The 23,493-nt window shown below is 40.4% G+C and overlaps 1 protein-coding gene across 1 annotated transcript in view; it reads right to left on the minus strand.

Annotated features, from left to right (window-relative positions):
* The window catches only part of LOC126109440 (uncharacterized), an 841,290-nt gene that overhangs the window by 132,766 nt on the left and 685,031 nt on the right, over positions 1-23,493 (minus strand). The window contains exons 18-21 of the mRNA XM_049914471.1: positions 19,540-19,684; positions 15,649-15,903; positions 11,496-11,757; positions 2,802-2,946 (exon numbers count right to left, since the gene is read on the minus strand). Coding sequence (XP_049770428.1) covers positions 2,802-2,946; positions 11,496-11,757; positions 15,649-15,903; positions 19,540-19,684 — 807 coding nt within the window. The remainder of the gene's footprint in view (positions 1-2,801; positions 2,947-11,495; positions 11,758-15,648; positions 15,904-19,539; positions 19,685-23,493) is intronic.

The raw sequence follows: 23,493 nt of genomic DNA on the forward strand, positions 1-23,493 counted from the left end.
TCTCAGACTTGTCATATTCACAGAAGCACAGTGAGGTGGCAGGAATCCATTAAATATCTCTTATACGCCGACAACCTTCAGTTATACCTGAGCCAAAGTCCGACAAACCTGTGCACAGCCATCTAGCACGTAAATGCTGACTTACTTGCTTATCAGAGTGGGTGCAGAATAGAGGTCTGAAACTTAGCCCATCTAAAATGCAAGCAAATCTTAGTCAGACTGAGCACACATCTTCAGTCTGTAAGAAACCTTCAGCATTGTTTCACTCACTACAGAAATATAAAAAAGTATTTCCTTTTGAGTTTAAAAAGAAGCTCTCAGAGACCCTAATACTCCCCATCTTGACCACTGTGATGCCATTTCCCAATGACTTCATACAAAGGCTCACGTAGGCTGGAACTGACAATGAATGCTCGTGTATAGGGCACGCAGAATACCGTGGCTGGTAGATGCGCAGATGGCAGGGCGTGCGTGGGGGATAGTTGTAGTGGTGGGGGTTACGGGCAGCCACTGTATGCGAAATGCGGAGTGCTGGAGAGCGAGAGTGCCATTCTAAACTGAAGCCTACACTCACATTTTCTGTAAATATTAAGTGAGAGACCCTCCATGGTCACAGTTGCACGGTGGCCATTCGAAAGGATCTACTGTCACCTTTGCTTTGGTCAGTACTAATATGAATTTTGCCGAAACCATTTGTAACTTTCAGAGAAGCATAATGAGTGGCGAATTTTGATTAAAACCTACACATTTCTCTGGTTGTCATGTTAAAATTTGCTTCTTTTGCCAAAACACAGCAGAGTCTACACAGTCTCGCCTCACTAACATGTCGTGCAAACGTAATTGGAAAATAACTCTGAAAAAGTGGTTAGCTTATGAAAAAGCATGTTCTCAGTACAAAATAAATGTGCAATGTCTTCACTTATACTGTTCCAAAACACAAAGCATTTCTCATTTCATCAGCTATCGATGGCCCTTAAAAATTGCATTCTTTGATTGAAAAAGTCTGTAGTTAGTGGAAGAATATGACAGATAATGAAGTTTTGCATAAAGACTACATGGCAAAATACTCTCCTTTTTGCGTGCTATAATTTGCCAAATCTCATTTCAGTATCTCAAACTGTTTATTACATACGAGGAATGTTGTAGATATTTCACTTTATTCCTGGCGCAGCGTGATCACAAATGAGTGTGCTACGTCAGATCGGTTTTCTGGAGATCGGTGATAGACAAAGACCTCAAAGCAATTCTAAAAAAAAAATCAATATATAAGCTAAATTTCATATGCTGCTAAATATTATGTAATATGCACAAAACGCAAAATCGTAGATTTTTCATTGCAAACTTTTTAGAATTTCACACACAGTGTTTTACTTCCACATAAATATCACAATAACTATGACCATGAATGAAATGATGGGCACTTCACTATGAACCTGACATACAAAGCTATTAGTAAAGCAAAAATGAATTTTTTTACCGACTGGTTTGTGTAAAATTGTTTGAGAAAGACTGCAGGGCGTGCACCTCATTGTCATGGCCGACCAGCTGAAAGGTTTCAGACACTGTTGGCCAAAAGGTCTCAGACTCTGTCGGCCTTCCCTTCCGAACAAACAAATGAATTCGCCCAGTGCTTTGGACGAAAAGTGGTCACTGTGCATTGGCCACCGTATCCTACGTGCACTATACAATACTTTTGCAGCACACGCTATTTGGCTCATATCATTCCTGTGATTTAAAACTTTCCCAGCGTACATATTGTTCCACAAAATTTCGGGCAAACTGCCAGATGTTTGCAACTTCCTGCCACAATATTTGGCGCAGAAATCTTCTGGCCTATTGGCCAAAAATCAAATGGCAGGTTTTCAAAACAAATGTCTTAGGTTTGACAATAATTAACTAAAAATACCAAGAAATAGTGGAATACTCAGGAGGTAAGATAAAAAGTAGGAAACCAGAAGTGGTGGTGGTGGTTAGTGTTTAACGTCCCGTCGACAACGAGGTCATTAGAGACAGAGCGCAAGCTCGGGTTAGGGAAGGATTGGGAAGGAAATCAGCCGTGCCCTTTCAAAGGAACCATCCCGGCATTTGCCTGAAATGATTTAGGGAAATCACGGAAAACATAAATCAAGATGGCCGGAGACGGGATTGAACCGTCGTCCTCCCGAATGCGAGTCCAGTGTGCTAACCACTGCGCCACCTCGCTCGGTGAAACCAGAAGTCTCCCACTTAAATCAGGAGAAGTGGCAAGAGTATACTTAAAATATAATATTTAAGATATTAACTCATTTGAAAAGTAATCAGCAGAAGTTTAAAGCTGTTCTGTACATGGGAGTATGATCCTTAACAGAAGCAAGGGTTTACTGGCAGACATTTACAGGAGTACACATACTATTCTAACTTTCGGGACTGATAGTTCCATACTCAGGCAACACACAGGTTAAAAAGCAAAGGCAGCCAATGAGACTTTCTTGTGGTGACCCCTCTCATCTTGCAGGCTGCATGAGCTGCCCTTCCTTTCTAACCTTCCCCACCATAGCCACCTTCCCGCCTACAGGTACAACTCATTAGTTCCAAAATCTAGGAAACTTAAGTATTTTTGTGTGTGTCTATTGGCAGTACTCACGTTTCTCCTGTAGGTTAGAACTGGCCAGCAATTCTGTCCCACAAGTTCATAGTTATCCTTTCTTAACTGCATTGTGGAAAATTTATTTATTGCACTCCCCAATTTTCAGCCTGTTCTGCCTCAAAACTACATAAACCACAGTGAGAAGAAAATTTACTACACATTTTAAGAGACATACCTGAAATCACTTATGACAGAGCTGCGGTCATCGTGTATCGAATGCTGCTCGAAGCTGCTCAGTGACCCGAGAGAACTGCATCGAGAAAACATCAGTGGTGTCTCCTCTGCTCCAGCAAAGGTGACGACTTTGTTAGCACAAGCACCTGGAAATGATTACTCAGTCAAAGCATTGCCTGTTGCACTCTTTAGCATATCAAACAAATGACCTGTACAAGAGAAGTTATAACATCATATCTCAGCTACAAAATAAAAACAAAAAAATGAAATGAATATTTAAGCAAAATATATAGAATATCGCAAAGCGCGTCGCGAAATTATTTGAACCATATCTCTTGAATCGGAGAACGTAAAGACTTCTTGGAGTGATACAAATGAAGAACAGAATGGTTTTTAAATGTGAAGGTTTTTGTTTCCTCATTCTTATAACATGGTTTTTTCTTACATAAAAAAAATTAAAAATTAAAACAAAAACTGAAGATACTAATGATTGGACAAGGTTCCCACAGTAACAATTGGCCCACAGATGGATGCAACAACAGCTGCTAATGCATTACAATACCTATTCACCTGCTAAACAGATACAGCATATGAATAACACCTCAGAGTTCCCCATTTCCAAAGAAAGACAATTCAAGGTCTGGATTACAAAACTTCAAAAAGACTCACAACCAGTTTCAAAGACGTGATTCGAGTTCAACAAAGCACAGTGTTATCTGGGGCTGGCTCCTACTATTAGGCTCAGCATGACCAGCATCAAAGCCAAGAGAGTATCAAAAAAGGGCAGCTGAGGAAAGAGAGTGAGGGCTATTCCAAGGGACCAGGATGACGGCTGTGGACTGCAAGTACTGACTATCCACCTACTTTTTAGATGCTTCAGTTCCTCAACAAATAGTAGGCCACAGAATAATAAATGTTATTTGCTTCAGACATCAACACTAGATTATTTTCCAAAAGAAGAGGCACATACCTACCAACCAGAATAGCTGTAATAGAGAAATCAATCAATCCACTCACTTCCACAGCCACGACAGTCACATCGCACCAATCTTTCCCCACTAATTGAAACACAAAAACTATACATTTTATGTGAAGCAAGTTGTGTAATGATACAGTGTACCAGTATTCAGCACTGGTGATAAAAAATTACCCAATACATCAGTTTTTAATAGAAAATAAATTTAAAACACACAGGTAGCTATTTTAATTTGTCTTGTAAAACAGACGGTTGCAGATTTCCGGACAGCACGCTCACATGCCTGAAGAAATCCACTGAGAAATACTGTTGTAATATAACAAATGAACTTTGTACAAGATATCTGTATTACTAAGCAGCTATCCCAGAACCCAGAATACCGTACCAATTGCAGGTTGCCTCTCTAATGACTTCCAGAGGCAATGAAAATTTGATTTTTTATCATCATCATCATCATCATTTAAGACTGATTATGCCTTTCAGCGTTCAGGATGGAGCATAGCCCCCTTATAAAATTCCTCCACGATCTCCTATTCAGTGCTATCATTGGTGCCTCTTCTGATGTTAAACCTATCACTTCAAAATCATTCTTAACCGAATCCAGGTACCTTCTCCTCGGTCTGCTCCGACTCCTCCTACCCTCTACTGCTGAATCCATGAGTCTCTTGGGTAACCTTGCTTCTCCCATGCGTGTAACATGACCCCACCATCTAAGCCTGTTCACCCTGCCTGCTACATCTATGGAGTTCATTCCCAGTTTTTCTCTGATTTCCTCATTGTGGACATCCTCCTGCCATTGTTCCCATCTACTAGTACCTGCAATCATCCTAGCTACTTTCATATCCGTAACCTCAACCTTGTTGATAAGGTAACCTGAATCCACCCAGCTTTCGCTCCCATACAACTAAATTGGTCGAAAGATTGAACGGTGCACAGATAATTTAGTCTTGGTACTGACTTCCTTCTTGCAGAAGAGAGTAGATCGTAGCTGAGCGCTCACTGCATTAGCTTTGCTACAACTTGCTTCCAGTTCTTTCACTATGTTGCCATCCTGTGAGAATATGCATCCTAAGTACTTGAAACCGTCCACCTGTTCTAACTTTGTTCCTCCTATTTGGCACTCAATCCGTTTATATTTCTTTCCCACTGACATTACTTTCGTTTTTGAGATGCTAATCTTCATACCATAGTCCTTACATTTCTGATCTAGCTCTGAAATATTACTTTGCAAGCTTTCAATCGAATCTGCCATCACCACTAAGTCATCCGCATATGCCAGACTGCTTATTTTGTGTTCACATATCTTAATCTCACCCAGCCAGTCTATTGTTTTCAACATATGATCCATAACTACTATGAACAACAGTGGAGACAGGTTGCAACCTTGTCTTACCCCTGAAACTACTCTGAACCATGAACTCAATTTACCGTCAACTCCAACTGCTGCCTGACTATCCATGTAAAGACCTTTAATTGCTTGCAAAAGTTTGCCTCCTATTCCATAATCTCGTAGAACAGACAATAACTTCCTCCTAGGAATCCGGTCATATGCCTTTTCTAGATCTATAAAGCATAGATACAATTCCCTGTTCCACTCATAACACTTCTCCATTATTTGCCGTAAGCTAAAGATCTGGTCCTGACAACCTCTAAGAGGCCTAAACCTACACTGATTTTCATCCAATTGGTCCTCGACTAATACTATACTTCGCATAATCATTGACTCAATTTAAAATACTGCAATAATCTACTCACTAAGAGGTCTAATCTTACATTACAAGTTTAACTCAATAAGACTAGTATTAGCTAGAAACTTTATTTTCTTGAGTCATCATTACTGACAGTGAGAGTCATGTGACTGTGGTACCAGTACCAAAGCTACCTCAAGTACTATCCTCTCCTGTGGATCCTGGAAAAAAGGACAGGTAAACACTCGCGCACACACACACATATCCATCCGCATATACACAGACACAAGCAGACTGCTTGTGTCTGTGTATATGCGGATGGATATGTGTGTGTGTGTGCGCGCGAGTGTTTACCTGTCCTTTTTTCCCCCTAAGGTAAGTCTTTCTGCTCCCGGGATTGGAATGACTCCTTACCCTCTCCCTTAAAACCCAAATCCTTTCGTCTTTACCTCTCCTTCCCTCTTTCCTGATGAGGCAACCGTTGGTTGCGAAAGCTTGAATTTTGTGTGTATGTTTGTGTTTGTTTGTGTGTCTATCGACCTGCCAGCGCTTTTGTTTGGTAAGTCTCATCATCTTTCTTTTTTTTATATATATATGAATGTATGTGTGCTTGTTTACTATGCACTCACAAACCATCCGTCCGATTGCAAAGTACTGTAATATGAAGGTAGCAAGGAAAAATGAAATATAAGGTAATTTGGACAAAATAGAGGGCTCCTTCAAAGTGATTGCGAACAAAATATCTGAAATGGAAACTCACCTTTTCTTGCCAGGCGTTTGTGGTGATACGCCAGGATGATTCTTGGAAAACTGTTTGAATCTTCCAATGCTACGCACGCTTTGTCCTGTGTATGTAGTAGTTTTCACTGAAGATTTGTAAAAGGGGTGAAGCAATTTTTTCTGCTCCCTTTCCCTTTCACAGCATTCAATCACGCGCAATATAATTTTGCGAGCATCGCTACGTAATACTGGTTTCCTTCTAACCGTAGGCCTACCGGTAGGGGTTGTTGGCGACTCCCGAGATGGGCCAGCAACTGCCTCTACACTCATTTTGATAATGTTTAGCACAACTGCACAATAAAAACACGCAGAACAGTACAGTGCAAAACAATAACGAAGCAGACGACAATGGCTACCTTGTACAACACTGTCAGCTACGTAATGTTGGCAGCAGTCGAAACTGTGTGCCTACCGAAGCCTCTCGACGTTTACCGACTTCTATCGATTCGGGACTAGGGAGAGATCTGCCATCTAAAAGTTTGCACACTGTACTGATCCCTCTAACCAAGTCAGTCTGTTTATTGCCGTATCCATTTTACTTCTTTTATTTGTGAAGTACCTTCAGTGGTGAATTCAACACTGTTAGCTCATGCTTGTAGTCCTGGAGGCTTATAATGCCTTTATATTTACCAAGATGGTATCTGTTCTCTCAGACATGTCCGAAAGAACAGATACCATCTTAGTCAATATATAGTTAAGGCTCACCGGCCACTTGACCATCTTCTTCTTCTGTGCGAATGCACAAACAGTGCCCGAACTCTTACGGGAATCGGCAACGTGCTGCGAGTAATGAGTATAATGGGCGGGGGCACTACGAATGTAGTGCGGGACAATACGTTGCGAATGTGGGTTTCGCGGGAGGCGTGCTAGAGATAAATCCCTGCAGTCGCGCTATCCTCTGTGTCCTCGGTGGCTCAGATGGGTAGAGCGTCTGCCATGCAAGCAGGAGATCCTGGGTTCGAGTTTACAAGGAGAGTATACTGAAAAGCAGAATAGACCTATCTCTCAGAATATCGTAAGTTTATTTGGTTCTTTAAATTGCTGCAACCCACAAGACCGATATGTCCTGGGAGGTAGCAAAATACCCCTAGACATGAGAAGAATGTGCCATCACTCGATAACCAGGATGGCAAGGAAATTCCTTGTTTGTGACTTTTTCTTGTTCTTCGTTGAATTCCAATATCCAGTTGAACAAAAATTTCCATGAAATAAAGTTCTAGCCATATACAGGACAAATTTTGCTCTGGATGCGCTCTGCAGGCACTCCCTCCACTCATAGGAATTGCGTTGTTCTTGTCGGGTACACACTCATAGCACTCCTGCCTTCTTGGTCTGGCTGGAGATCATTAATACTTTTTATCGGCTACCTTCCACACAATGTGTTCTACCACCTTCTAGACATGTACAGGTACAAAATGTAAAACTGTATGTGCTATTCTGGCATTTGTGACTTATTTACTGCCTCACCCTCAGATTTAACACATTAATTCACTTGTAAATTAATCAGATGTTTATACACGGGAGATTGATTTTTTTTAAAGCATCGGGATTTACTAGTATACACTATTTGCACAGTCACCTGAAAGATGGAAGATAGGTCTGAACATCTTGTCGAAGACAAGATCACTGAGATGGAGCACGAGCTCAGACCGAGGCAAGGAATCTCAAGGAAGGCAGCCACATCCTTTCGAAGGATATCATTCTGGCACTTGCCTTGCACAATTTCGAAATCTGGAGAGATGGACAGGGATCTGAACCGCTATCCTCCCAAATGTGAGTGTCAAAGAGTTAATCACTGTGCCACCTCGCTTAACCAACATTTTGATATAACAATGCAACACACTTGTCGTCTGATATTTTCCTCTAGATGTCACCAACATTTTAGCCTGAGGACTTAAAGATGTGTAATAAACTACTATATCTCAAGTTACTCAATCTGTACATTGAGCAGGCAGTAAAGGAGGCCAAAGAGAAACTTGGAAAAGGACTTAACAATCAGGGAGAAGAAATAGAGACTTTTGAGGTTTGCCAACGAGACTATAGTTCTGTCAAAGACAGCAAAAGGACTTGGAAAAGCAGTTGAATGGAATGTATAGTGGCTTGAAAGACATTCTAACATGAACATCAACATACAGGTATGTTAATCAAGGGTATTGAAGGATTTTCAAATAAATGCAGGGTATGCTAAGGTAATTGAATTAAGAAATGAGACACTTAAAAAAAGAAAGTTCTGCTATTTGTACAGCAACGGATAAAATTGAGAGGGAATAAAATTTACACTCACACTAGCAAGAAAGGGCTTTCTGCAAAAGGGAAATTCATTAACAACAAATACAAACGTAAATGTCAAGATGTCTTTTGTGAAAGTATTTGCCTGGAGAGTAGTGCCATATGCTTGTCTGTCCCCTTCTGGATTATTGCTGCTCAGTACAATATCCTTACATCATAAGACTGATGGAGGACACTAAAAAAGTTAAAAGAAGGGCAATTGGTTTTGTATTATCACAGAATAGGGGTGACAGTATTACAGATACAATAAGCACATCAGGGTGGCAATCATTAAAACAAAGATGTTTTTCCGTGTGGTGACATCTTTTCACAAAATCTGAAACATCAACTTTATCCTCCAAATGCCAAAATATTCTTTTGCTCCCCACCTGCATAGGAAGAACTCTCCATTGCAATAAAATAAGAAACATCAGCTCGCATAGTATGATTTAAACACTGCTTTTTCCTACTTGCTATTCAATTGTGGAATGGACCAGAAACTGTCTCAAAAAAGTTCTAAGACTGCCTTGCCATACACTTTGGTGTGAATTGCAGAATAATCACTTAAATGTAGGCATACAAGGGGCATTCCGTAAGTAATGCAACACTTTTTTTCTTGGCAATTTTGGTTGAAAAAATGCAGTCTGTTGTGGGACATCACAGAATATTCCCACTTCACTCCATATAGTTCCACGACGTTCTGATAGGTGCCGGCAGTATACACAACCGTCAAAATAGCATCTGTAGCAGAGGTGTGTTTCAAGCAGAGCTGTCATCGGGTTTCTTCTGGCGGAAAATCAGAGCATTGCACGTATTCGTAGGCGTATGCAGAATGTCTAAGGCAGTGAACAAAAGCACGGCGAGTTGTTCGCTCAGGCGTCTGTCACCATCAGAACAAGGTCACACAAACCTGTCGAATCTCCCGTACGCCAGCCGGCCGCAAACAGCTGAGGCACCTGTAACCTTGTAACGTGCGGACATTCTCATTCGCGCTGATCGGCAGATCGCAATCGACCACCCCACTGCTCGACTGGACATCTCTGTTGGTAGTGCTGACACAATCATCCACCAGCTGTGGTACTCAAAGGTGCGTGCCAACGGGATTCCTCGCTACCAAACAGAAGACCGTAAACAGCAATTGGAGGACCATATGTGCAGAACTGCTTGAGCATTACGAGGTTGACTGTGACAATTTGTTGTCAAAAATTGGGACAGGCAATCAAACAGGGTTTCATCATTTCAAACTGGAAACAAAAAGGCAATCTAGAGAGTTTCGCCACACCATCTCCCCTCCGAATAAAAACCTCAAAGCCATGCCCTCAGTCGGTAAAGTCATGGCGACAGTCTTCTGGTACTCTGAGCGTGTTGTAAGGGGTCCGTAGGCCCTTGCTATAACTTTGCACTCGGCACAGATCGATAGGGCGAACAATCGATTGTGACGTGTTGCGAGAGCGAGTGTCGAGATGCGCCAGAGTGGTTGGCGGGAAAGGTGTGTGTGTGGAGTCCATTATTGGAATGCAGGGTTTTTAAGCGAGAAGGGTGTCACCATCGCCATCGTTCGACCCCTAAATAATAAATAAATACCGGCAAAGTGATGAAGTATCTTTATAAAAGTGATCGGTGACGTTACTAGGGCCGATATATAGTTTCGCGTTTACCGCGCCGGCCTAACCTTGGATTGCAGTGTTGGATGCAGTGATGGATTAGCGTGTGACGATAATGGCAAATGAAGAAAGCCTGTGCTGAGATTAGAAGTAATTAGATATGTATGACGAAGGCAGTGGCTGTCTCCTTTTAGTGTTTTGAGAAGAATATAAGTCATTAGTAAAACAGTGTTAGTGTTCCTTATTACCATACATTCAGTATTATAGTATTGAACAGGACGAACTGGAAAGTAACAACTTCCGTAGCAGTCAATTCCGATTACCAGCCCCATTAGGTTCACAGTCATGTTAATAATAAATATTGGGCTGCTAATCGATCAGATCAGGTCGGGATAAAAAAAAAGGAGGTGTTACAGGGTTGATGTCCTCCCTCACTGTACAATGATCAACTCTGAATTATATTGCTACCCTGGAAACTGAAGAAACAACCTCAGAATGTTCGTTGCCATAAAAATGCTAATGACTGCTCCTTCCCCGTGACAATGCGAAGCCTCACGCAAGTCTGTGCACCCGAGAGGAGTTCACAAAAATTCACTGGACGGTTCTTCCTCATCCACCACGCAGCTCGGATCTTGCACTTTCAAACTCCCATCCGCCTGGCCTAATGAAGTACCCAATCCGTGGGAAGCAGCACGTGGATGACGGGGGAGGTTGTAGGTGCAGCGAGGTGTCGTCTCTGACGTCGACCAGCAGAGTGGTACCTTATGAGCGTATGAGGCCTCCCAGTAAGAAGGTGTAATCCCGTCACATTAAATGGAGACCGAGTTGAAAAATAGGATTCTGTAGCCGAAAGAGTGGGGAACAACAATGTGGCGTATTGGAGCCCAGAATAAAACCAACCTGTTTTCAGGAAAAAAAGTGTTGCATTACTTATTAGTGTTGAGAGCAGCATCAAAGTGGACTGTGGATTGAAGACCACAACAACAACGGCAACAACAAAATACTTATGAAATGTAAATTAGTAATTCCTTGATAAATTTCTGAAATGCCATTTATAAGAATAACCATTGGTGCAAAAATTGGAAATATGTGGTAAGTTCTATGGGACCAAACTGCTGAGGTCATCAGTCCCTAGGCTTACACACTACTTAATCTAACTTACGCTAATGACAACAGACACACACTTGTGCCCGAGGGAGGGCTCAAACCTCCGACGGAGAGAGCCGCGCGAACCGTGGCGAGGCACCTTAGATACCCCACGCAGCTAACCGTTGGTGCCAAAAGTTGACTGAAGTGTAAGTTAAAATCCGATAACAGGACAGTACTGGAGCCACAAGCAACTGAGAGCAACACTCACACAGACAGGCAGTTTCACTCACCATCCCTCTGCTCCTTGGCCTCCTCCACAACCGTCTCCTGTGGGTGCAGCGCTCGTCCGGTTGGCACTGCGGCCTGGGCGGACGCCGCGGCGCCCACCAGGTGCCTGTGGTCGTCTGGCGCCGCAGGGTGGCTGGCCAGGGAGCTGAGCGAGCTCACGCGGGAGAAACAGGGCGTTCCCTCCTCGCAGTACGCGACGGGCTTCTCGGGTGACACGAAGCCGGCAGGCGTCGCCTCTGCCTGCACTTCCACTGCGGGCTTCAGCTGCAACGGTACCAGTAAGTTGTGTCGGCATTAAAAGACTGTACGGAGCCACTATTTTACAGCTGCTCGGTGTAGGATGTAAGAACCGAACTAGTCTTCGGCTACAATATGTACAAGCACTTGGGACACGCATTACAGACTTAGTTTGTGATAGTGTTATGTTCACAAAAATATGATTAATGTCAGTTTACAAACATCAAATAAAAAAGTTAGCACAAATGGACAAGAATTTTATGTGAGGTGCTTTGTACAAAAATACTTACACCACAGATGAGCTTCCACATACCATCAGAATTTCATTTTGATCATAGAGATCCATTATGAAGGAGATAGTGACGACAGGGAGAGGGTGGGAGGAGGGAGGGGAGAGGCATGATAGAGGACGTATGTCAGATATTGAGGGAGGGAGGGGGTAGATGACATCCTGTGGTCTTATGTTCTTCTCCTGTCCTGTATATGCCACTACCTCCTTTGCCTCTCATGCAAGATTAGAAAATTTCTGAGTGCTGTTAAGCAAAAAATATTTCCCTCTAAATACTGCAGTAACCAGTATTTGAGTGCGTAGCTTGAGAGTTTTGTAATCGTAATGTCAATAGTTAAAATCTCACTAGCAGTAACTTTATTTTGCTTTCATTTCAGTTCCATATTTATGTAACAAATGGCAATGGAAACTGACTGATACTGAACGATATTTTTTTAATAAAAATGACATCTTGTTATATTTAATTAACAATCATATGAAAATGCAAATATTCACAATAAATCAAAATTTGATACAAAAGTTTGAAGCATCAAATTGAAAATGAAATACTCTCTTTTTTCTACAATCTGAACAGTATGATTACTGTACATAATGTTTTAATTTAACGCTAAGATGTTGCACGTTCAAAATTTTAATTTATTTTTGTATGACCATTATTTAAAAATAAAAAGATGTTATTTTTATTAAAACATTACAACTCAATATTTGTTACTTAACATTTCCATTTGATAAAAAGTATAGAACTTAAATATTTTTTTAAAAAAGATGTAGCAACTACTGACATTAGAATGGACAATTATACGATTCCAAGACTTTTATGGTACACATTAGGCAACCTGCAACTACTTTTGTACTTAACACCGCTCAGAAATATTCTAATTCTTTCTTTTTTCAAAAAAAGAAAGAATGTTATTTTTATTTAAAAACATTATTCAATACTTACAACATTTCCATTTGATAATAAATACGGAATATAAATAAAAATAAAAAAGTGCTTACCAACAAGGATTGAAACAGGGGCTTCGTCATTACAGGACTACATACTCTGCTATAGGTGATCCTGTTAAAATGTTGGAAATGTGCAGTATTTTACAGCACACTGAAATCTTTTACTCCTCAACTTCAATTTTTTTTTTCTTTTCATTTTTAATAGTGTTTTTGAGAACTATGTTGTACTACTTTAGCAAACAAAGGTCTGAGCACTGACTTTTAAATCCTCTAAGGATGAAGAAAATTGAACAGGGCTAGTCCACTCCTTGTAAGATGTATATGCGTGGCACACGTAATATTCCCTGTTCTTTGAAAATTGATGACAATCGTATTGTGATCTTCATAATTCATAATCGCATGGCAATATAAAATGACTGAGTTAACCAGAGCAAGGTATAGAGTTCTAATGGTGGCCAAGTCACGCTCTGACTGATAACTCTACGACATAAAAGAAGCACAACAGTCTGCTTCTGTGTATATTCCATTTTATCTACCCACAGCCCATGGAATTTAGTCCCAGTGAGCAATTAAATTAGTTGATTATCTATTACTACTGTTTCTAAGTGTGCTGTACGGTTCTGTGACGAGGGGAAGACCATTTGAGCTGGTTTATCCATATTAAGTATGAGGTTGTGATCATAAAGCCTTTCAGTCAACCAAGTGAGCTCTCATCTGCTGTGGGTATATGTAAATAATACAGGTACTGTGGATGACAGATTTCTAGGAGATCATTAACAAAAAGAAGGAAGAGAAGGAGGGCTAAGGTTGAGCCCTATAGAATTCCTCAGCTAACTGTTATCACATCTATGTGAGTTCTTCTTCCACCGTGTATTGTTATTTCTAACAACTGACCTCTGCTTGGTAGAAGAAATTGACTTGGATGGCCATTAGAGGGGACCGTGTTGCCACTCATCCTGCCATGTGGCTATGTCGACGAATAGAATTCCTCAGTCAGTTCTGTATTCCCATCTTATATTCTCCATTACTATCCTTGCTGTATTATAGACTATTTCATGACAACCCCACTTGGCACTTTGTCTTTCTCTCTAGCCCCAATTCAGATTGTTTCTCTCTTTGCTTGTGACCTGTTGGCATCATTGTGCCAAAGGTTTCCACTTTGCACCTCATTGTCACATAGGTTGCTTTGGGCTCATCCTAGTCTGCGTCCTGATCACTAACTGTCAGCCTCGTTTAGCTCAACTACCGCTTGGTGTCATTTTCTCTTCTGCAGATGACCCTTCTGCCTTGCGGCTTCATCCATTTCCCTCCTGTGTTCAGATGCATGCCCTGGTATCTGGCTACTCACGGATATAACAGTACCAAGTAAGAGGTAAGGGGGCCTGCTGACCCTAATCTTGCCAGATTAAATTTACCAATAAAAAGAATAAAATAAAGTGAAACTACCACAGGAAAATAGATGTATGGAAGGTAAGCACCACGCCAAAATCTAGTGCAAGAATTCGGCACAAAAGAAGAGGCTTACAAAACACTCATCTGATCGATTTTCTACATCTACATCTACATGGATACTCTGCAGATCACATTTAAGTGCCTGGCAGAGGGTTTTTTCGAACCAACTTCACAATTCTCTATTATTCCACTCTCGTATAGCGTGCGGAAAGAATGAACACCTGTATCTTCTTGTACAAGCTCTGATTTCCCTTATTTTATCGTGGTGATCGTTCTTCCCTATGAAGCTCAGTGTCAATAAAATATTTTCGCATTTGGAGGAGAAAGTTGATGATTGGAATTCCGTGAGAAGATTCCGTCACAACAAAAAATGTCTTTCTTTTAATTATTTCCAGCCCAAATCCTGTATCATTTCTGCGACGCTCTCTCCCATATTTCATGATAATACAAAACGTGCTGCCCTTCTTTGAACTTTTTCAATGTAGTCCGTCAGTCCTATCTGGTAAAGATCCCACACCTCGCAGCAGTATTCTAAAAGAGGACGGACAAGCATAGTGTAGGCAGCCTCCTTAGTAGGTCTGTTACATTTTCTAAGTGTCCTGCCAATAAAATGCAGTCTTCGGTTAGCCTTCCCCACAACATTTTCTATGTGTTCCTTCCAATTTAAGTTGTTCATAATTGTAATACCTAGGTATTTAGTTGAATTTATGGCTTTTAGATTAGACTGATTTATCGTGTAACCGAAGTTTAACGAGTTCCTTTTAGCACTCATGTGGATGACCTCACACTTTTCAAACACTGTTCATCAGACTGGGATCCTCAAAAAACTGTATTAGTAGAATTATGTCATGAAGATCCAATGAAAAACAGCACACTCAATCGTGGTATCGCTTACTCAGCACAAGAGTGACACAGAGATGCTAGTCGAACTCCAGAGATAGAACCAACAAGAGAGGTATTGTACACAATGGACAGGGTTACAGTTAAAATTCACAGACAATAACTTTCTAGAAGATTTGAACAACATATCATTTTCTCCCACATACATCTCGAGAAATGACCACAGCGGGAAAGTCGAAAAAATAGAGCTTATAAAAAGACTTACCAACAATTGTTCATCCCGTGCACCATTTGTGAATGGAGATGAAAAAAGGAAAAATGACAGTAGTACCCCGCTATATAAAATGAGACGGCTTCCAGAGTACAGATATAAATACACATTTCTTTACCTGTCTCTCAGCAGCCACTTCCTCCTCGGCTGCATTGGCATCATCGGATGCCGCACGTGGTGCTTCCACCTCTTCCTCCTTCACCTTTTCCGACTGTGGGGTAGGCGGTTCACATCTCAGATCAGACATGGAGGTCGCAGTGGAGAAATTGTACGGTGTCTCATAAGGCGTCCCTTCTGTGCAGTACGTCTTCAAGGTGTCTTCGTGAGCAGCGTCACTGTAGTAATTTACACGGTCCTGGTCACTCCCGTGGAGCTGGAAAAGGAAAATCACAGATATTTGCATTAGTGTTGCAACGTGCAACACGCAAAACTCAAAAAAAGTTATAATCGTATTTTTTGTCCAGAATACAATCCACCATCGTTTCATTTAACACGATACTTGAAAGTTGTGGTTGGAACAAAATAATGGAAAGAGTAAAGTTAACTAATCAATATACTACTCAGGTGTTGTGTGATCAAGAGGCACATAACCAAAACTGAAATCCTGTTCCATGAGGTTTCAGGATTGCAGCCAGATGATAACCACATTTTGCCATTATATTTCAGCAGATGACCATTCAGCCACCTTAAGGTGGATTTTACACAGAAGACTGCTGGTGGACAGACCTGACCTTATACCAAAAGTTAGTGTGGTGGTGCAAGTGCATGTATTTTCCCTGCATAATCGCTTTCTGTCAAGCTGAGAGTGCTCTCTCGAAAACTGCTCTATCTGAGGTATGTGGATTACATTAGATGTACTTCTCATTCCAATTGATCCCTAGTGAGGAGATCCTCTGGGATGTGGAACACACCAGAAAACAAGAACACACAAAAATATTTACAAAACAAGAACAGATACGCTAATGCACCTACTGTAGATCCCAAATGAAATTATCCTCATGGATGTGGAATCACTCAAAAAAATCTTAAGCATATTTACATTTAAAAGAATATATAACCGGTCACCCAACTTTAAATGTTCAATACCCTTAGGTGCATAAGCAGGCATGCATCATCAAATAAAAAAGGTACAACAAAAATATTTTACAGCACTTATTTACAATGACGGAATTACTGCACAAAATTTGTACAGAAGTCAGATTCTACACAATATTTACATTACATGATATTATTAACGATATACACGCATTAATCGGTTCTCCTATGTAATTCGTCAATAGAGTAAAAGTATTCGGCCACCAACAAATTCTTTAGACTCTTCTCAAACTGAACTTTATTATTAGTTAAACTTTTTACGGCTGCTGGCTTGTGGTTGAAAATGTCCACTGCAGAATACTGGACACCTTTCTGAACCAAATCTTAGTGACAGTTATTCTTATTTCTGGTATTGATTCCACGAACTGAGCTGTTGGTTTGAAAAAAAGATACACTTTCAACGAAAAATTTCATCCCGCATTTCTTAAACAGCCCTCTACAGGATGTTCTTCAGTTCACACCACATTTTTGGCTCAAAAAACTTCAGCCTGGCTTTGTTTAGGCACTTGCGTAAATACTGAATGTATGATGTCTGTCAAATTTTGAACCCACAGAGTTAAAATCTAGTCGTCAAAATAATACATTTACCTGTCATAACAGTTGAAATTTGGTACAAACTTTGTCTTTGTAAAGAAATTAAAGAAATCAATGGGTCTAACATGTTGCCAAGTCGAAGGCACCAGCATGACTAAATAGATCTTCTGCCAAACATATTTCCACAGATTCCTTAATTATTGAACACCACAAGAATTTTGTTGTCATCAAAATTTCGTGGCAGAGTAATCCATTGCATATCCCGTGGAGATACAATGCACATCTATTGCAGATTTACTGGGCTTCTCTGTTTCTCCGTAAGTTTCCTTAAAGTGACTGTTTACCGTAGAGGTTCCCTCCCATTACTGTGTACGTATCCATCCAGTACATGGTCAAATATTCTTTTAAACTTGAGTCAGAGTTCCTCTACATGCTCCTGTCTTCTGCTGAAAGTTTGAAGTTCCTCACTGAGATATGACACTACTTTATCTAGTTTACTGAACTTATATATCTTTCTGCTTGTTTTAATTGTCCTTTGTCCTTTGGTAATCACTGTTGCCACAACTGCATAATGGTCATTGTTACCAGTTTTGATGTGGACATCCTCAAAGAGGTCACGTCTATTTGCTGCCATTAGATCCAATATATTTCCGTCATGAGTGTGGTCCCTAACTACCGCCGGCCAGAGTGGCCGAGCGGTTCTAGGCACTACAGTCTGGAACGGCGTGACCGCTACGGTCGCAGGTTCGAATCCTGCCTCGGGCATGGATGTGTGTGATGTCCTTAGGTTAGTTAGGTTTAAGTAGTTCTAAGTTCTAGGGGACTGATGGCCTTAGAAGTTAAGTCCCATAGTGCTCAGAGCCATTTTGAACCTAACTACCAGTAACAATGACGAGGGGCGTACCAATAAGTGAAATGGGTTTTACAAATTTATTGGATGTTGTCATTGGCAATGACTTCAACTGGAATCCACATATTACAGATCCTCTAAAATGGCTTAAGTTCTGAACTTGTGTGTCACTGAAGTAGAAAGAATGTAGGGGAAACTGGCAAGAAGTTGACACGTTTAGTGTATTTTCTATCATTATCACTCTACAGCATCAAATAATATTGAAACTCTTCATTATAGAATATACCATTCTTCTTCTTCTTCTTCTTCTTCTTCTTCTTCTTTCGTTTCACCCTCTTTGGGGTACGCTGGATCAATCATTTCTTTGTGTGTTGTTCTTTTCTTATGGCCCAGTATTTCTTCATTCTTTCTGATCTTCCTTTTCTCTCTTCTTCCGAGATGAAGGGTTTGGACTTTTGTATAGATTTGTCTTGGAACCTTATGTTTTCATCTTTAGTAATTAATTCAGCTGTTTGATAAATAAGTGAATTTTCTGAAATCTTTAATTCTATTAGGTCTTTCTCAGTTTCTTTAAACCAATTGGGTTTCGTTTTGCGGTTATGGAAAAAGTCAAAGATTTGTTTAGTTAATCTGTTGGAATTCATTCTGAGAAGATGACCATAAAAATTTATTCTCCTTTTTCACATAGTATCTGAAAGTTTTTCAATTTTCTTGTAGAGAGTTTTATTTTTGATGTATATAATCTTATTCTCTTGAAATTTTGGCCCAATGATTCTTCTTGATTCTTCTTAAAGTTTTTCTTTCCTGTAGCTCCATTTGGCCTTTGAAATTCATGTTTAGTGTTTCTTCTGCATACAGTGCTTCTGGCTTAATCATTGTCTTGTAATGTGTGATATATACCATTAATTGTTTAGAATCCTGTAATAAACTAATTCTGTCCACTATTGTTGCCTCAAAAGGATTACTTTTGTAACAATGAAAATGTACCACCTTAGTCGCTAACAGTGATTTTTATTTTAATACCTAATGCATATCGAGGCCTGGAGGCTCTCATCTTCCAGTGCTTTATCAGTTTACACTATCTTGTGTAAACAAATTGGCACATAGGTATATTACAGGATGTAGCAGCTACATTTTTACAAAACTAACACAAAAAAGAGAATTACTTACTGTTACTAGCAATGGTACAGGTTACTATTCTCAGGTTATTATGAACTATTGCAGGCAACACTAATTTTCTTTATTGGTTTAGTTTTGTAAAAATTGTAGTTGAATAACCACGTAATACGCAAATACACTCTTGAAAATAGCAGCAGTTGCCCATTTTCCAAAATTATATAAACTACTGAGCATCTCAAGATGAGCCCTGAGGCTCAAAATGCATTCTGTATTGAAATAAAAAATCACACTCAGTGATTGGAGGCAGACTGTTTTCTTTTTCTACGAACGTGTAATAAGGACTCCCTGAAAGCGACCCCACATTACAATCTCTCCGTTGTGAAGGGTAGGAGGAGGTGGCTGATCCCTCACCTGCCTGTGAGCAGCTTCCGCGCTCTCCTCGTCTTCCTCCTCCTGGTACTGCAGGCTGTAGTCGGTCGGCTGGTCCAAGTCCGTCTCCGCGTAATCCCCGTACACGCTGCTCAGTTTCTTCTTGTACATTGCTCCTGCCTTAACTCTGCAAATTAAATTGCACGGGTGATTAGGTACGCAACTCGTATCTCGACCACTCGAGCCGGGATCAGAAGTACGTACTTAAAGGCTGCCTGCATCAGCACGAGCAGTTACCTGACCACATACTAACCAGCTGCAAAGTCACTCGTAAATCTGTAGTGCTCTGTTATCTGTTGACAACAGGCAACACCACTCCATCAACAAAGTGTAAGGATATCTGTCCTGATGCACTGCTGAAAACCTCATTTATACCGGAGCAAATAGCAGACAAAACAAGCTAATGTTGTACCTGTGAATGGGCATTTAAACTGGAGTCAATGAAAGAAGACATAAGAGAGAGCCCTATCATTTCAACCCTACAAAATTACAAATGCTGCTGTTTTCTTCATTATTGTTTTTATATCTCCCCCCCTCCCTCCACTTTAATTGTGATGCAGTTTTCACTAAGTACTTGACACACAGGTTACACGCAATACACCAGCTATAGCCACAATGCAAAAATCTAGATATTCAGATAGGATTATTTTGCACAGTGAGCACATTGTTTTTGACAAAATGAGAAAAGCGATATAACGGTCTGGGCAAGTCAGTTCAAAGGGTGCGAGAGCATCTGCATCAGGATCACGCTTCGTGAAGCATTCCAACATTGAAACTAAACTTCACACTGAGGACAGTATTAACTATTTATAAATTGTGCGGTGTTATGAACTGCGTTTCTGAGACATGTTTAGATGAATAAGTCACCAAATGCAAAGATATGGGTTCAAACTGTGGTCCCAGCACAAAGTTTTATTCTGTCATATAGAGAAACATTTGTGAACACACTATATGCTGGGCTGCGTTTCATTATTAATGTCAAACTCTAACTTCTTTTACATTCACCATTTTAATATAAACTATGAAAGTGTGTAAAATTAAAACAACACCCAAACGCGAAGAACAAATTTTATTGAATATGGAATCTTGCTTTCCTTGTAACAGCAACTTCGTTTACTCTTATACTGCAACCAGTTTCGAAATATCAAATTTCATTTTCAAGTGCATCTGTGCAAATCATTAATGCCTTTTGAAACTAGTAGCTAGTTTTGTAGGTTTGCTCAAGTAGTAATTGAACATGACACCATATACGGAAATCTGGTACTGCATTTGTTTCACTACCATTTATTAGAGGCAGCACAATATAAACATATGCTCTGTTTGTGGTTTACAGAATATGGACGTAGATGTAGAAATGGCTGAGTCACATATGTGATGTTATGAAAGGCTCCGATGATTCGTACAGGCACACTTGAAGGTGAACCCTGATATAAAAAAACTGGTCATAAGAGAGAAAGAGTAAAGTACAGGGTGGAGCAGAGGAAACGCATGTTTTTTGGACTGCTAGTATGCAGCGACAAGACGGGGTATATTGACCTAGAATGAATGTTGGCAGACTGCCCATACAAGGCAGTTTCAGTCGCTACAGAGCATAGAGCTTCGTGTGCTCATTGTCGAGCAGTACTTTAGAAATATTGATTCTGTAGTCACACTGCAACGTCTTTTCCGTCAAAATTTTAGAGTTTGAATACGAGGTGCAGTGCCTGATCGAAATACTCTACTCCTATGGGTTGCAGCATTTAGAAGTACTGGATCTGTAATGAAAAAGAAACCACCTGGTCTTCCCCATTCAGTTCGTACTCCAGAAAATGTAGACCGAGTGAGAACGGCAGTTCTCGCTAGTCCAAAACGATCAGCTAGGCGACAGGCTGTAGTGCTGGGTACGTCACGTCATTCGCTTCACGGCGTCTTACACGATGATCGTAAGTTTCATCCAAGATAATGATCGTCCAGCAGCTTAGTGAAGGGGATTTTGTGCCGCGCAGAGAGTTTTGTCGCGTAATGGACAAAATTTTTATGGAAGATGCAGCTGCTACAGTCTTCATGAGTGATGAAGCACTTTTTCATGTAGACGGTTACGTCAATGTTCAAAATTGTCGGTATTGGGCACTGGAGAACCCACATGAATTACACTCTCCTCGGTATAAAGTAACAGTGTGGTTCTGCAAATCAAAGATGGAGATTGTTGGACCCTTTTTTTTTTTAAGAGGAAGTAACTGCAGTTACTGTGACATCAGTGCACTACGTTAAAATGTTAAACAACTTTCTTCGTCCAGAACTTGAAAGGCGTCAAGTGAACATGTGAGAAATATGGTTTCAGCAGGACGGCGCCACAGCTCACACGGCAAGAGCATCCGTGGAACTGGTGCGACAAATGTTCCCAGGACATGTTATTTCGAGATATGGTGACATTTACTGGCCCCCTCGCTCACACGATTTGCCGATATGTGACTTCTTTTGTGGGGATATTTAAAATCAAAAGTCTATATGAACAAGCCTCACACATTCGATGACCTGAAGGATTCCATTTGTCAGGAAATTGAAGCCGTGCCGAATGAAATGTTGGAGAGAGCCATGCATAACTTTCGGGAGAGGATCCAAATTTGTATCCAGCAAGGAGGACGTCATCTCCAAGACATTATTTTTCGAACCTAATTAAAGTACGTACATTTCAAAACTGCATTAAAAAATCTATTACTTAATGCTTGTTTTTATTACTTTTATCAAACTGTGTCTCTGTCATTCACTAGTGAAAAAACATGTGTTTCCTCTGCTCCATACTGTCTCTGTTACAAGAAAATCAAGTTCTTGGACTTCAGAATTCGGGACTGTGAACCAAGCACAATATTTTCAACAACATGGAGATAAGTACGTGAAGAGCTTTTACTTGAAAGTAAATTGTTTGTACTGGAAACTGGTGTAATCTTTCAGAAGAAGATTTTGAAAATGAATACAACATTTATTCTGTAAGTTACACTAATTGTCTTACAATTTTCATTGCAGAGGTAACAATGTGCACCCAATATACGCAATGTGAGGAATACAGTTTTGAATGCATGCATCGCATTTTGTTTGGATGAAATGATAACGTCAAGGTACGTAACACTTACTACATCCATATCTCAACAGTTATGAAGAAAAACAACCTCCTCAAGCCTTGTTCTGATTAAGAGGCATATTACGAATTCACCTCATTTAAACTGTTGGAACAAAACCTCAGGATCTGTTTCTAACAGAAGATGCAGCAATAAGCAGCACTCAAATCACTGCAAAAAGCTGTCATCCACTTTCACAAATTGTACGCAATTGACCCTATGAAACATTGCCAATCTGTGTTCAGCTGTTTCAAAGCAATTGCTATTGTGAGTGTCAGACAAATGCATGAGATGCACATCAGCAGTTACCTGTCAAGCTGTGTGAAGTTTCAAGGCTCTCTTACACTTCCCTTACTCTCACAATCCTGTTACCGCATTCACTGACATGTGTAACCCAACATATGAAGACAGGAGAATGCAATCACAATTAAAACAGTAACAAGGATCATAATGGGTTCGCAATACTGATCCTTATACACAATGCAAATACATAGCAATGGTTCATTAATATTCACTACACTGTTAACAAACAATTTGTGGTATATCACTAGAATTTAAGATGAAACATATAAATTGTATCATTGATGATTTTTGCTTTGTGGGGAGTAGACAGTGGTGCGAGGCATGTTTCTGACCCTATCATCCCATCTCCTAATACTGGAGACACCAGTGGCCATAAAGACTAAGATAGTAGTTTCATACTTAAGCTCTGCAGGCCTAACTGTTCACACTTATGCACACAATGGTCACCAAGTTGTGGTGCCATGTGTTATGTAGCTTGTGGTGGGGAAGATCTGGCACTGTTTGCTTTACTTAGCACTGAGGCCCACAACTTGTCAAT

Source organism: Schistocerca cancellata, chromosome 12, assembly GCF_023864275.1.
Source record: "Schistocerca cancellata isolate TAMUIC-IGC-003103 chromosome 12, iqSchCanc2.1, whole genome shotgun sequence".
In the NCBI taxonomy this organism is placed as follows: Eukaryota; Metazoa; Arthropoda; class Insecta; order Orthoptera; family Acrididae; genus Schistocerca; species Schistocerca cancellata.